At 45.9% G+C, this 14,010-nt stretch overlaps 1 protein-coding gene and 1 long non-coding RNA gene across 4 annotated transcripts in view; one reads left to right on the top strand and one right to left on the bottom strand.

Annotated features, from left to right (window-relative positions):
* The window catches only part of LITAF (lipopolysaccharide induced TNF factor), a 30,734-nt gene that overhangs the window by 13,695 nt on the left and 3,029 nt on the right, over positions 1-14,010 (top strand). The window contains exons 1-2 of one of the 3 annotated variants that reach the window (XM_081889432.1): positions 7,923-8,088; positions 12,695-12,885. In XM_081889432.1, coding sequence (XP_081745558.1) covers positions 12,699-12,885 — 187 coding nt within the window. In that variant the 5' untranslated portion in view covers positions 7,923-8,088; positions 12,695-12,698. Of the gene's footprint in view, positions 1-7,922; positions 8,089-12,213; positions 12,239-12,694; positions 12,886-14,010 lie in introns of those variants that run through there. The other 2 variants (XM_081889433.1, XM_081889431.1) reach the window with 2 other exon arrangements.
* LOC309357295 overlaps positions 1-14,010 on the bottom strand; it is a 104,521-nt gene that overhangs the window by 89,057 nt on the left and 1,454 nt on the right. The window lies entirely within an intron of this gene.

The following is a 14,010-nucleotide window of genomic DNA, read 5'->3' as shown; positions in this document are numbered from 1 at the left end:
CTTTTGACATTACAAAAAAACCAGGAACTAATTGAAGTGTAGGTGGGTTCCTACAAGGCAAGACACAGCGACAACAGCAAGAACTTTTATTGAACTACATAACTGGGAAACAGGGGCAAAGCAACTGCTTATATACATTCCTGAAAGCCTGGGCCACTCCCACTCCCCCCGTGATTGGCTGTCTAAACTTCCAAGCTGCGAATCACGACTCCGAGTTCAAGGGCCAATGGCAGAGACCCAAATCTGAAATGTTCTGTGATTGGACACCACGTATCTAATCAGAACACATGAGCTCAGAATTATTAGTCCAGACTCAAGCTAAGGCAGACACACTGAATACATAACACCTAGGTAAAGGTAAAGGTAAAGGGGCCCCTGACCATTAGGTCCAGTCGTGACCCACTCTGGGGTTGCAGCACTGATCTCGCTTTACTGGCCGAGGGAGCTTCCGGGTCATGTGGCCAGCATGACTAAGTCGCTTCTGGCGAACCAGACCAGCGCATGGAAACATTGTTTACCTTCCCGCTGGAGTGGTACCTATTTATCTACTTGCACTTTGACGTGCTTTGAAACTGCTAGGGTGGCAGGAGCAGGGACCGAGCAACGGAAGCTCACCCCGTTGCGGGAATTCGAACCGCCGACCTTCTGATCAGCAAGTCCTAGGCTCTGTGGTTTAACCCACAGCGCCACCCGCGTCCCAGTATATAACACCTAGTTTTTATTAAAGATTTTCTTATGTTGGTTGCAGTTGCTCCTGGGTGTTGTTTGGCCTGTGCATGCTTGGGAATCCTTCAGCAGCCTTTGCAGATGTTTCGGACTACAACTCCCATCAGGCTGGTGGGATTTGTCGTCCGAAATGTCTGGTGTGCACCACGTTGGCATAGGCTATTCTACAGCCTTTGCTCGTCCCTTGCAAGTCGAGCGAAGATGTGTTCCATTCCGGTTCAGCTGGAACATGGAATTCCCTCTCCTCTCGATTGCCGGAAATGTTGTCCAGCCACTGCGCTGGGCTTCTGACACTTCCGTGACAGCTAGCAACTTAATGAAAGGCGAGGTTTTCAGGAATCTGGGTGCTCCAGGATTGCATCATACACTACCAACCTCGTCTAAGAGTTCTGCCCTTATTTCCTTGAAAGGACAGTTTCCTAGGTGGAGGCTGGTTTCATGCTAATAAAAGCCTCAGAAACATGACTGTAGGAAACTGGCCTTCTCAAATGTTCCATGAGGTCTGGCTGGTGTAGGTATGACCGACTTGACTTTTAATTCCAGAATGTGACATCACCAGAAAGCTGTAAAGGTAGGTCAAGTTGCACAAAAATGCCCTGGGCTAAGCTAGCTTTTCATTTACCCCCCCCTCTCTCTCTCTCTCTCTCTCTCTCTTTTTGCAAATTTATTGAGGAAAGAAAGAAAGAAAGAAAGAAAGAAAGAACGAACATCAGAGTACAATAAATCTGCATCCATCTTAATTTACACATACAGATTAATCTGCACATTCCAAATCAGTATCCAAACAAAGTTAGTGTTTATAGAAAATGTGTTCAAATATAACAAGGACATTATTGTACAGTGGTACCTCGGGTTACATATGCTTCAGGTTACATACGCTTCAGGTTACATACGCTTCAGGTTACAGACTCCGCTAACCCAGAAATAGTACCTCAGGTTAAGAACTTGGCTTCAGAACAGAAATTGTGCTCCGGCGGCGCAGCAGCAGCAGGAGGCCCCATTAGGTAAAGTGACCTCCAGAATGAATTAAGTACTTAACCTGAGGCACCACTGTATTTTCAGCTGATGAAGACTATCACAAAACAGTAGTATCATTTCGGAAACACTGTCCTTAAGACTTTTGGGGCGTCTTCCGTTGGAAGTTTTGGAAAACATTTGAGAAAACCTTACTTTTTAGAATTTTGAGACATCTCTTGTTGAAACCTTTGAATAACCATTGTGAGACTGACCTTTGACGCCTATCTTCAGCGCATGTCTTGACGTTCTGCGCCACTAGTCTGTTACTTTATATATATGAACTCCAGTAGATTTATTTCTACCTTTTGAATGATATCATTATTCTATTACATATGATTTAACAGTTATTAGCCTACGTGTTGTGTCTATATTTCTGTGATCGGCCGTGGACTCAGCAGGACTGTGAATGGGTGCATGTCCCCAAAGAGGAACCGCTAGCCAGAAACTGAGGGAGAGAAACTTGAAAACGTGATGCTTCAGCTGTCTCCTTCTTCCCATGTTCACTTTCTAGTCCAATGACATTGTCAAAGTGGAAGGAACTCTTTTCAGTTCCTCTCTTGCACCTTCCTTGTGTTATAAGAAAAAACTGCCCCCTTTCCCTTATGGGGTATCTAAGAGCCAGTATAGAGTCCTTACGTGGGTTCCCTATTGGTAGGAGAAAATAACATAGGCCAACCAGAGAATATTGAGAAGCAAAGCAGCTAGTAAGCCTGATCTTTATTAAACTTTTGCAACAGGGTCCTCACTCACCACACGCAGGAGGGAGGAGCGAACCCAGAACAATGGTGCGCAAGCCCTTATATAGACTTTGGAAACAAAATAATAAAAAATCCTTCCAGTAGCACCTTAGAGACCAAGTAAGTTTGTTATTGGTATGAGCTTTCGTGTGCATGCACACTTCTTCAGATACAGTGGTACCTCGCAAGACGAATGCCTCGCAAGACGAATGCCTCGCAAGACGAAAGAGTTTTCCATTTTTTGAGTCGTTCCGCAAGACGAATTTCCCTATGGGGGAAACATCTTGCGAGTTTGTTTCCTTTTTCTTAAATCCGCTAAGCCGTTAATAGCCGCTAAGCCGCTAATAGCCGTGCTTCGCAAGATGAAAAAACCGCAAGACGAAGAGACTCGCGGAACGGATTAATTTCGTCTTGCGAGGCACCACTGTACCACAAAATACCACCAATAATTATTTCCTAATAGAGTCGTAGCTTGGTTTTCGAACAGCTTAGTTCTCAAACATTTTGGCACCCGAACGCCGCAAACCCGGAAGTGACTGTTGCAGTTTGTGAACTATTTTTGGAAGCTGAACATCCGACGGGGCTTCCGTGGCTTTTGATTGGCTGCAGGAGCTTCCAGCAGCCAATCAGAAGCCGCACCTTGGTTTCTGAACGTTTTGGAAGTCAAATGGACTTCCGGAACGGATTCCATTCGACTTCCAAGGTACAACTGTACTGAAGATATTGCTTGGTCACAGTTATAGCTAACACTTTTCTTTTTATTGAGCTATACATCTTTTTGCACCTGCATTTTCAAAAAAATCTGTAAACATATCCTTAAAAAATAATTGAGCATCAGATCGCATGTGAGGATGTCAAGTTGCTTAATACTGGGGGGGGGGTGGTTTGTGGCCTTGTTTCTTCTTGCCTAATTTTTGGCACATGAAGTCCCAGAACCACTGAGAAAGATCCCAAGTGTGTTTGTGTTAATATTTCCAGTAACACTTCCAAGAATTATGGGAAACAAAGAAAGAGAGGGGGGGAGGAAGCAGCGTAGATAACCGTAAAATCTGATGCAGGCAGAGTCATTAGAGTGGAGAGTTCTCTGGCTTCCATCAGTTCTAAGAATAAAACCGCAAGTAAATGATTGCATGCGCATCTGCCACGGCTGGCTAGATGCTAATCGCTTATCTGGCCTCTCCTGGCAAAACATCTCTATTCAGTGGTTGCATTTGAGCGCTGCTCTAGGAAATTCTGCAGCCTCGTTTTAGAGCTTTGGGTTTAGAATCCCTGACAAGTGAGGCTGGCAAAAAACATTTCAGTTTGCACTGCTCCTGGTCAGTGCTAGGAAACTCAGATCCAGTGGTACCTCGGTTTTTGAACATCTCGGAAGTCAAACGTTTCGGTTTTCGAAGGCCAAAAACCCAGAAGTACGGTAACTGCTTCGGTTTCCGAACGCTTTTTGGAAGTTGAACATGCCATGCGGCTTCCGTATTGAGTTTTCTGGAAGTAAATGCTTTGGTTTTCGAATGTTTCGGAAGTTGAACGGTCTTCAGGAGTGAATTACTTTTGAAAACCAAGAAACCACTGTATAGGCCAGGCACCAAATGGCTTCTTAACCCAAGGTGGCAGTTGCCAAAATGCAGGGGCATCTTGCCCATAGAGGCAAGTGGCGCGGGGTGCCAAGTTCTGGAGGGCACCAGGGAAGAGGCGGAGGGTGGGCGTGGCGCCTCCTGGCATCAACTCACTGCCCTCGCCTACCTCTGCCATGCTGCGCCAAAGCAGTGCCACGCCTGGGGCCTTTGCCTGCCGTGGCCATCGTGGCACAGGCGCCAGGGAAGAGGCAGAGGCTGGGTGCTATGGCTCTTGGCATCAGCTCACTGCCCTCGCCCGCCTCGCTGAAGCAGCACCACGCCCGGAGCCTCCGCCTATTCCCCACCAGAGAAGCTGCCCTCCAGCCGCTGCCCGCCTCCTCCAGCCCCACAAAGCTGCCAGCAAGGTCCACAACTCTGGGAAACAGGGCAGGGGGGTGCCAGAGGGATCTTTGCACCACGGCACCGGATATACCTAATAAGGCCCTGCCAAAATGGAATGTCTAGTTGCCATGTTTGGGCAGGATGGCTCTCAAGTCTTATTGTTCAGATGATGGATCGGCTGTGATGGATGACAAGTTAAATATCTGGCTGGTTCATATGACAACCTTGAGCTTGGTTAAGAACTCTGAGAACTTAAAGAACCAAAGTCACTTGGTCCAGGGATAGTCCACATATACATGGGCCTGTTCTTAACTCTTTTTCTTAATGGTGACATGTCCTTTTTACTGGGGGTGTTGCCAAGGTTGAACTGGGACCCTCTGCATGCAAAATAAGATGATTTATGACTTACAGAGAGCACTATAGATCTGGATTCATAAGCACTTGAGTTAGCTATTCTTTCCTCCGTGTGGGAAAAAAGCTGTTTATTTTCTGCTCATGCTTTGAGGTTAAGGAATTTTCTGTGACTGTAAAGGTCCGAATAATAATAATAATTTTATTATTTATACCCCACCCATCTGCTCTGAAGTTTTGCACTCTTGCGAGGTTGGAAAGCTACACAGAGCCAGGTCCTTGGCGACAGGTTCTGAGGGTCTCTCTTTTTCTCTCCCTTCTGTTACTTTACAATATTACGACCGGGTCAATTCAGCCCGGTTGGTCTGGGTGAGAGCAAGTTCTGATTGGCTGGGGGTTCCGCTCAGTTAGGAGTTAACTGTCATTGTGGCAGGAAGTTAGGTTTTGGCCGTAGACTCTTACTCAGGAGTAAGGAAGTGACCTTTAGGCAGACTGGGCAGCAGCATAGCAGAGCCCAGGAGTCACGACTCAGGAGTTAGGAGCAGAATAAGGAGCTCCGAAGTGGCGAGGACGTCCCAACGAGTTCCCCTGCTTGTCCCGCCAAGCTTTTAAGACGAGGTGTCGTGAGCTCCCTTGCGAGACACTCTTGCCTTGCAGGCATGTCGAGACAGCAGGGTTGGTCACGGTGAGTTCTGCGCTCCTATCTGCAAAGGCAGTGCCTTTGGCTGGACGGAAAGGTTACAGCTTCCCATTCAGGGTCCTGCTCAGTCACTGCTGCCTCTTACATCTTTGCGCAGGGCCTGCAAGACAGAGCTGTTCCGCCTGGCCTTTGGTTTGGACTCAGTCTGGCCCTTATGTTTCCCTCACCTTACGGTTTTGACCTATAGAGAGTTACCTTATAACATTTGCTAAATCAAACTCAATATCAAAGGTCATCTCTCCTGATATCCCTAAAATGAAAGGTGTAAAACAAGGGTGCATTCATGCCCCTTTTCTCTTTAATTCCCCCCCCATCAGATCTTCCAGAGCACATCCACAAAATAGAACCACATGTCCCCCAAATCAACCAAAACCCGGTCCCCCTTTAACTGTATGCAGATGATGCGACCTTATTAACACTGACGAGGATAGGTTTGAATCATCTTTTACTCTCCTTGGTTTCTTACTGTGAAATTAACAAACTCTCTATAAATTATGAGAAGACAAAAAAATCTGGTCTTCTCTAATTTCCGGACACTAGAGAAATGGAAAATAAGAGGACAAGAAATCCAGCAAATAAAGATGCAGATTTATTTCAGAATTTTATTCCAGAGCAACTCCAGTTGGTCAAACACAAGTGCTATAAAACAGGCAAATCGTACCCCACTTTTATTTTCAGAAATGTAATGGGTTTATAGCAGCTGCCATTCAGATTTTTCAAGCTTAAAGTGTCGTCCCAGCTACTTTTTTGGGATCCCAATATGGATGGAGGACGTGGGTGGCGCTGTAGGTTAAACCATAGAGCCTAGGGCTTGCCGATCAGAAGGTTGGCAGTTCAAATCCCCACGACGGGGTGAGCTCCTGTTGCTCGGTCCCAGCTCCTGCCAACCTAGCAGTTCAAAAGCACCTCAAAGTGCAAGTAGATAAGTAGGTACCACTCCGGCGGGAAGGTAAATGGCGTTTCCGTGCGCTGCTTTGGTTTCACGGCTTAGTCATGCTGGCCACATGACCCGGAAGCTGTACGCCAGCTCCCTCGGCCAGTAAAGCAAGATGAGTGCTGCAATCCCAGAGTCGTCCGCGACTGGACCTAATGGTCAGGGGTCCCTTTACCTTTATATAATAGTGATTTAGCCTGTCCTCGGGCTCCCAAATTCAATCAAGTATGAGACAATGTGTACAGAATGAGGTATACACATGATGAGCGTGGACTAGCACTATAAAATACTGACTTCATTGCCATTTCCGTTCCCAACCGTCGAGTCTGCTTTCTGACTTACTTAAGGACTCCTATAAATCCAGATGGCTCCAACTCATACAGCAAAATTCAATTTATTGGTGTTGACTTGGAATTATTGTGTAATTCTCATGAGCAGTACATTTATTGCACTATCCAAATTAGATAAGGGATATTGAAAAACAGAACATTGAGTCAGCTGTAAATCAAATCTGCTCCCCCAAGTTCTATGGTTTTAATACAACAAATAACAGGATGACTCAAAGTTAATAACGTATTTTTCCATGTACAAGACACCCCCATGTATAAGATGCCCCCTATTTTGGGGGACTCCTAATTGAGAAAATGGGTGGAGATTGTATCCGTGTATAAGACGACCCACAATTTTGAACATAATTTTTTAATAAAAAAAACTAGTCTTATACACGGAAAAGTATGGTAATTCCAGTCCAACGCAGGGCATTTATGTTAGCTGAACGTTTCTCCCTCAGCTTTTGTTAAGGGCAGATATTTAAACATCCCTAGAAATGATAGACATTGTGGAAGTTATTTGAATGTGCCGGACACTGTAGAACATATTCTTTTCTACTGTCCACTGTACAACCAGCTACGTAAACACGTGTTATCCCCCTTTTTGGGTAGCTTAGCATCATGGCACAATGAAGATATCAAATTCTACCTATCTGATATTAAAGTGAAGGTGGCTGAGTTTCTGTCAATAGTATCTCCTATTGGCACCATTTAGCCGGGAAGACACTCCCATGACAATTTCTGTTACTATATTTCTTCTATGGCTGCTTCTTTGTATATATATATATTTTAAAATGTTGCATATGGATGTTTTAAGATGGTCTACATCTGTAATGCCTAATAAAGGTTTGGAGGAAGAAAATAAAATTTAAAAAAAAATACGAGAAGTGAGGCTGGTATCTCTGACATATGCTTTTTAATAAGATGCATTTGTGCCATCAAAGCAGCTTGAATATACTGGCAATTTCTTAGAGAGATGCTAAATGGGTACTGGAAAAAAAAAAAAGCGGGGGGGGAGCCTTTTCAGCCTGCATGTATAAATTATATATATGCAATGTCTACAACACGGAAGTTTATGCTTCACTGCAGGTGAGGTAGGCGGAAGAGTATCTTTGGAAAGATAATAGAGCTGTTCCCTGAGCAAACACAGCAGCTTGGACAGGAAGCCTGCATCCTCTTATCATACTGTGTACTTTGGGCTGCTGAAAGCATCTGTGTGCCATCTGCATTATTTATTCCTCGCTCCGCCTGGCTGTGCTCTGCAAAACCCCTTTTCACATTTGGAAGCCTGAACGGCCGAGGACTTAAACCACCTGCAGGCGCCTTGCCAGGCCAAGTGGTCAGACTTGTTCTTTTTGTTCCTGAAACGGCTGAGCCTGCTTCCCAGATAAAGGAACACAGGGTGTTTATTTGGTTACATGTGGCTCTGAAGCGAATGGCACCCTTTACATTTATGTACAGTGGTACCTCGGGTTAAGTACTTAATTCGTTCCAAAGGTCCGTTCTTAACCTGAAACTGTTCTTAACCTGAAGCACCACTTTAGCTAATGGGGCCTCCCGCTGCCGTGCGATTTCTGTTCTCATCCTGAGGTAAAGTTCTTAACCTGAAGCACTATTTCTGGGTTAGTGGAGTCTGTAACCTGAAGCGTATGTAACCTGAGGTACCATTGTATTTTAAGGATTCAATGGTTAAAAATAAACCTGCCGCTTCATTTGATTGTTGGGTCCTTTGGTTGGTGGGAAGAAACCCATTTTGGTTTACTAATACAGCCGGTTAAACATTACAGCTTTTAAGGTCATTTGTTTGTATGTGGATTTACAGTGGACGCTCGACTTGATAACGTGATCCGTCCAGGAGACATGTTCGCAACCTGCAATGTTCTCAACCCTCAGCGCTGCATCTGCGCATGCGCAGGTTGTGATTTGGCGCATCTGCGCATGCGCAAAGCACTGAAACCCAGAAGTGACCCATTCCGGTACTTCCAGGTTCGGCGCGGTGTGCAACCCAAAAACGCACAACCTGAAAGCGTTTGTAACCCGAGGTATGACTGTATTATATCAGAGGTGGCCAACTCCCAAGAGACTGTGTGATCTACTCAGAGTTAAAAACTGACAGTGATCGACCCACTTTTTTGGGGTTCAGGTCAAAGTTGTTTTTTAGGAACAAGGAAGGCCTGTTTTTTAGGGGAGCCAAAGTTGTTGAGCAAGTGATCTACCAGCATTCAACCACAGATGTTCAGTGATCTACCAGTAGGCCACAATCTACCTGTTGGACGTGCCTGTACAGTGGTACCTCAGGTTACATACACTTCAGGTTACATACACTTCAGGTTACAGACTCCGCTAACCCAGAAATAGTACCTTGGGTTAAGAACTTTGCTTCAGGATGAGAACAGAAATCGTGCTCTGGCGGTGCAGCGGCAGCAGGAGGCCCCATTAGCTAAAGTGGTGCTTCAGGTTAAGAACAGTTTCAGGTTAAGAACGGACCTCCGGAACGAATTAAGTACTTAACCCGAGGTACCACTGTATTATATAATCAGCGAGGTGGGGTGTGTGTGTGTGTCTTGTCATCTGGGTAGCCCAGGACCTCCATACGCATTGCCCAGCTTTGTGCCCCATGGATGTCACTCTGCTGCTGCTGACACAGGGTTTTCCCATAAGGAGATCCTTCTTCTCTCTCCCAGTTCTTCTCACAACACATTTTCACTCTGCTTATGGCACCGTGGGGTCTTCTGGCCTGTATGTGTGATCTGATCTCTTGAAGGCTTGTGGCTCCAACCTGCTCCATCTTGCAGCTTGTGGGGTTTTTTTCTACGTGGGTTTTGTGGGTAGTATTGCACATGTAGCTGTTGGGTACTGATGGTAAGATATACTTGCAGATAAAATACCAGTGAACCGATGAGCAATAAAAGAACCCGCTGATCCCAAAGACAGCTCTATGCTTTGCGCAACTGGGTGGGGAAATCTGTTGCCGCAAGTTTGCTTACGCAGCCATTTGGTCTTTCTGGAGAAAGATTGGCTTAATGCAGGATGCGGCCATGCAAAGGTTGTGGTTGGCTATTAGCTGGAAGTGGAAAGTCATATTTTTCTCTGGGTTAACCACTGGATGTTGAAGTTCTGAATCTCCCGTAGACAGCAAGACAGCTGTTCAACATCTCAAGAGCGAGTGTCTGTTGTTAATTGCATTTCGACCCCACATTTCCCTCCAAGGAGTACAGGGCTTTCCCCCCATCCTACAACAACCCTGTGAGGTAGGTTAAGAAGCTGTGACTGGCCCAAGGTCACCCAGTCAGCTTCAGGACTGAGTGGGGATTTGAACCCTGATCTCCCAGGTCCTGGTCCGACACTCTAACCACTAAACCACACTGGCTCCCTAGAGTCCTTCTACTATGGGGCTGCTCTATAAATTAAGTAGGCAAATAGGGAAAGCCAAATGTCACTCAGAGAAGGATCTGAAACATTTTCCTGGAAGCTCGAATTTGTTTTATTCTGGATTATTTCCTTTGGTGTTTTAATGTGTTGTAAAGCGCTTTGAGATTTTTTCTTTAAAATATAAAGGCATAGAAATGAAATCAACAACAACAACACCACTAGAGGAAAACATGGTTTTCCGTTGTGGTGATCACAACCTAGGTTTAAGATGGCATTTGGTGATTAGCTTATACATACCACCAGGCACCCCCAAACTCAGCCTTCCAGATGTTTTGGGGCTACAATTCCCATCATCCCTGACCACTGGTCCTGTTAGCTAGGGATGATGGGAGTTGTAGTCCCAGAACATCTGGAGGGCCGAGTTTGGGGATGCCTGTGTATGACTTTCTAGCCCTGGTTGTGTCCCTCCAGATGTTGTTGGACTCCCATCAGCCTCAGTCAGCATGGCCAGTGGCCAGAGATGATGGTGTAGCCAGAAAATGTAGCCTTATGAGGCTTTGCCCTCCGGTGGGAAAAATATTGCGCCTGGGAAAGGGAAGTGGGAGTCAACAGACACTCAAGGAATAGTTTCGGAGAAAAGGCTTTTATTTCTACCAACCATGAACTGGTAGAAGGAGCAAGTGTGATAAGTCACAAAAAGCATGCATGAAATTCACAGTCATGTGCACAAGCATATATACCCATTCTAGATCCTTCCCCCTTTCTCCTCCTTCCAGAGTCCTGCCCCTCAGAGGGAGCATGAACAGAAAGCTGTCTTGGGACTATTGGACTCTTGGCGCCCTTCCCAGGAAAAGGGGAATGAGAGTGGTTCAGCATGTCCAGAGATGTTGCAACTAGAATGAGATAAGATTCGTTTCTCAGGCCTGCTATGAACAGAGCCTATTCGTTAGCCTTTAAAAATAACATTTTGCCTCTTGCCACAGCATCTTGTGAGAAAAGCAGAGACAAGCAGAGAAAAGCTGTTTCGGATTTTTAGAAGACAAAAGGAGTTTTGGACAGTTTTGAGGCCTGGGGTGATTTCAGACAGGATTTGGGTATCCTACCCCTTCAATGGGGCAACATCTGGAGAGCCATAGGTTCCCTTTCCTGGGTCTAATAGGCCAGGAATGCATTCACTTTTAAGAGTCTTGTCAGAACAGGAGAAATCTCTTCTATTCCTTTTGGGATACTTCTCACTATGATTAGTAGTACATTCACACATTGCCTTTCCAGCAGGCAGATGAAGGTGCTTCTCTGCCCCCTCCCTTTCCCCCTTTTATCCTCAAAACAACCCTGTGAGGTAGATTAGGCTGGGAGACTGTGACTGGTCACCCGGCGAGTCCGTCTCCTTCCTTTAAATTGGCACCCACAGTTTCTAGGCTTTTTGAATGTGGTTAAAAAAAAAAAATCTTTTGTTTATGGCTTTTTCTGCAGAGCTACTGTACAAAGTACCGCTCTGTTTAGTTTATCAGAATTAACAAAGGCAGCAGCATTAACAATGATGTCAAAAGCCAGTTAAGAACATGACTATTTTTAGCTGGCCTTAAAATTAATGCTGCTGCCTTTGTTCCTTTGGATTATTCAGAGCCTTGTTTGAGGATAGATGCCTCTGAACAGTTCCTGGGACTCGCAATTGAGGAGACTGTGGTTGTGCCTAAGCTCCTGATTGCAGCTTTCCCATCTTTCAGGTTTCCCATTGTGACAGCACCATTGGTCATTGTGACAGCAGGTAGGCCTTTGGCCTGGTCCAGCATGGCTTGTCTGATTTTATTTTTATTTATTTTATTTCTATACCCGAAGGTCTCAGGGCGGTTCACATGTTCTTCAGACCACCTTCTTCCTCTATCCATATCTCCCTTTAATTCTGAAGCTTCTTTCAATTAAGACAACCAGTGGAGGATAAGACAAATGGCTACTAAGCACGACACCTACATTCTATGCCCACCTCGCTGGTGGTGTCACCACTAAGGGCTGCCTAGTTGGTGCTGATGCATAACAGAGCCTTTTGGGTGATGGCTCCCCCTTTGTGGAGCATATTTGTGATTGTATCTGAATGGATTGAGGAAATGTGGTCCATGGTAACTATGACTGAGCTAAAATAATACATATAAACCAGCCTAAGATTTATGGAAAAATGGATGTTTTTTGTAATGTTTTGGAACAAGAAGATCAGTGATAACTTTATCAATATCCAACAATTCTGCAGCGATTCTGGTTTTTAAGCAATTATTGGTTTTATCTGCATGCTGGCTTGAATCCCATCAGGGGAAAAGGTGGAGAATGGACGAATGAATAAATGAACGAATACTTTCTGCTGCTTTCAACCTGTAAAAACATTTATTTATGCTCTTCATTTTTTTTAATAATATATCTATATATGAAAGATAAGCTTTTTAACACTAGCTTACGTTTAGAATACTTTTTTTTTTTTTTGAAAAAAGGTGTGTTTTTGATGCATTTGCATCCTTTGGGACGAAGGGTGAGATTATTGAGGAAATAATAACATGCATGCCTTTTCATTTTCTGTCTCCCAGAAAAATGGATCCATCCGCTCCTGGCTTTCAGGGGGCCCAGCCTCCTCCTTACACCGAGACAACTGGCATCCATTCCGCTCCCTACCCCCAGCCCTATCCCGTCCCGGGGCCTGGGCCTGGACCAAATATGAAAGGCCAACAGGCACCGCCATATGGCATGCAACCTGGAGTCATGGGAGGTCCCCAACCAGGTAAGCCTTCAACTGCACCATCTTGGTCCACTTACACCCCACTTTCCTTCCGTCTGGAAGATTGAAGGCTATAAATTTAAGGTCCCCCTGGTACCCTCTGAGCAGAACTGGAGCCCACCAATGCTCTAAATCTACAGCACTACGATACCTCTTTAAACAGCCACGACTCCCCCCCCCCCCAAGGAAGGGCCTCCGAACAACTCCCAGCACCCTCAACAAACTACACTTCCCAGGATTCCTTGGGGGGAGTCGTGGCTGTTCAAAGAAGTAGCTGGACTGAGGAGGAATGGTGGAGACCGCCCTCCCCTCCTGAACCTTCCCAAGAAGAGGACAGTATAGATTCAGAGCAGTGGTTTGCAGACGGGCATCGTTCAGAGGCTGCAGAGGGGAGAAGCTGGGAAATATTGGGAGAGGGGCAAGAGGAAGAAGAAGCACAAGGGGAGAGGCAGCTGACAGACTCAGTGTCTTTGGAGAGCATTCCTGACCCCTCACTCTCCCAGGACCCGGCAGGCATTGAGAGAAGGAGAACAGAAAACTCAGAGGCAGAAAGCACAGATCAGCCAGCATAGGGGTGATGCTTCTCTCTGTGAATATTGAATACAGTGGTACCTTGGTTCTCTAATGTAATCCATTTGACTCCCGAAACCATCCGAAAACCAAGGCGCGGCTTCCGATTGGCTGCAGGAGCTTCCTGCACTCAAGCAGAAGCCGCGTCAGATGTTTGGCTTCCGAAAAACGTTCGAAAACCAGAACAAACACTTCCGAGTTTGCGGCGTTCGGGAGCCAAGCTTTTTGAGCACCAAGGTACCACTGTAAAAGACTCAGTAAGAACTCTTCTTGTTTCTCTACTTGGCTGCCACCGTGGGAGGGATAGGATTCCTTGAAGCGACAGTAGCGTAGTGCTTTAAACGCACAGTGCAAACCGGATCCCAGGCCTTTATAGCATCAGTATGTGCCCCTCACTGAGCCCCATAACCCTCCAGACACGGTTGGGCTGCAGCTCCCATCATGGTCTCTGACCCTCGCCCAGGCTGAGCTACAGCTCAGCAACATCCCCTGTTCCCTTCTTGGGAATTCAGCCATGTTGGCATCTGAAAGCCAGCAGCCGAGACAGAAGAGGAAGCC

The sequence above is a fragment of the Podarcis melisellensis genome, assembly GCF_964234715.1.
Source record: "Podarcis melisellensis genome assembly, chromosome: 14".
NCBI classification, from domain to species: domain Eukaryota; kingdom Metazoa; phylum Chordata; class Lepidosauria; order Squamata; family Lacertidae; genus Podarcis; species Podarcis melisellensis.
The sequence above is the reverse complement of the archived record's forward strand: the minus strand, read 5'-3'. Positions and strand labels throughout refer to the sequence as shown.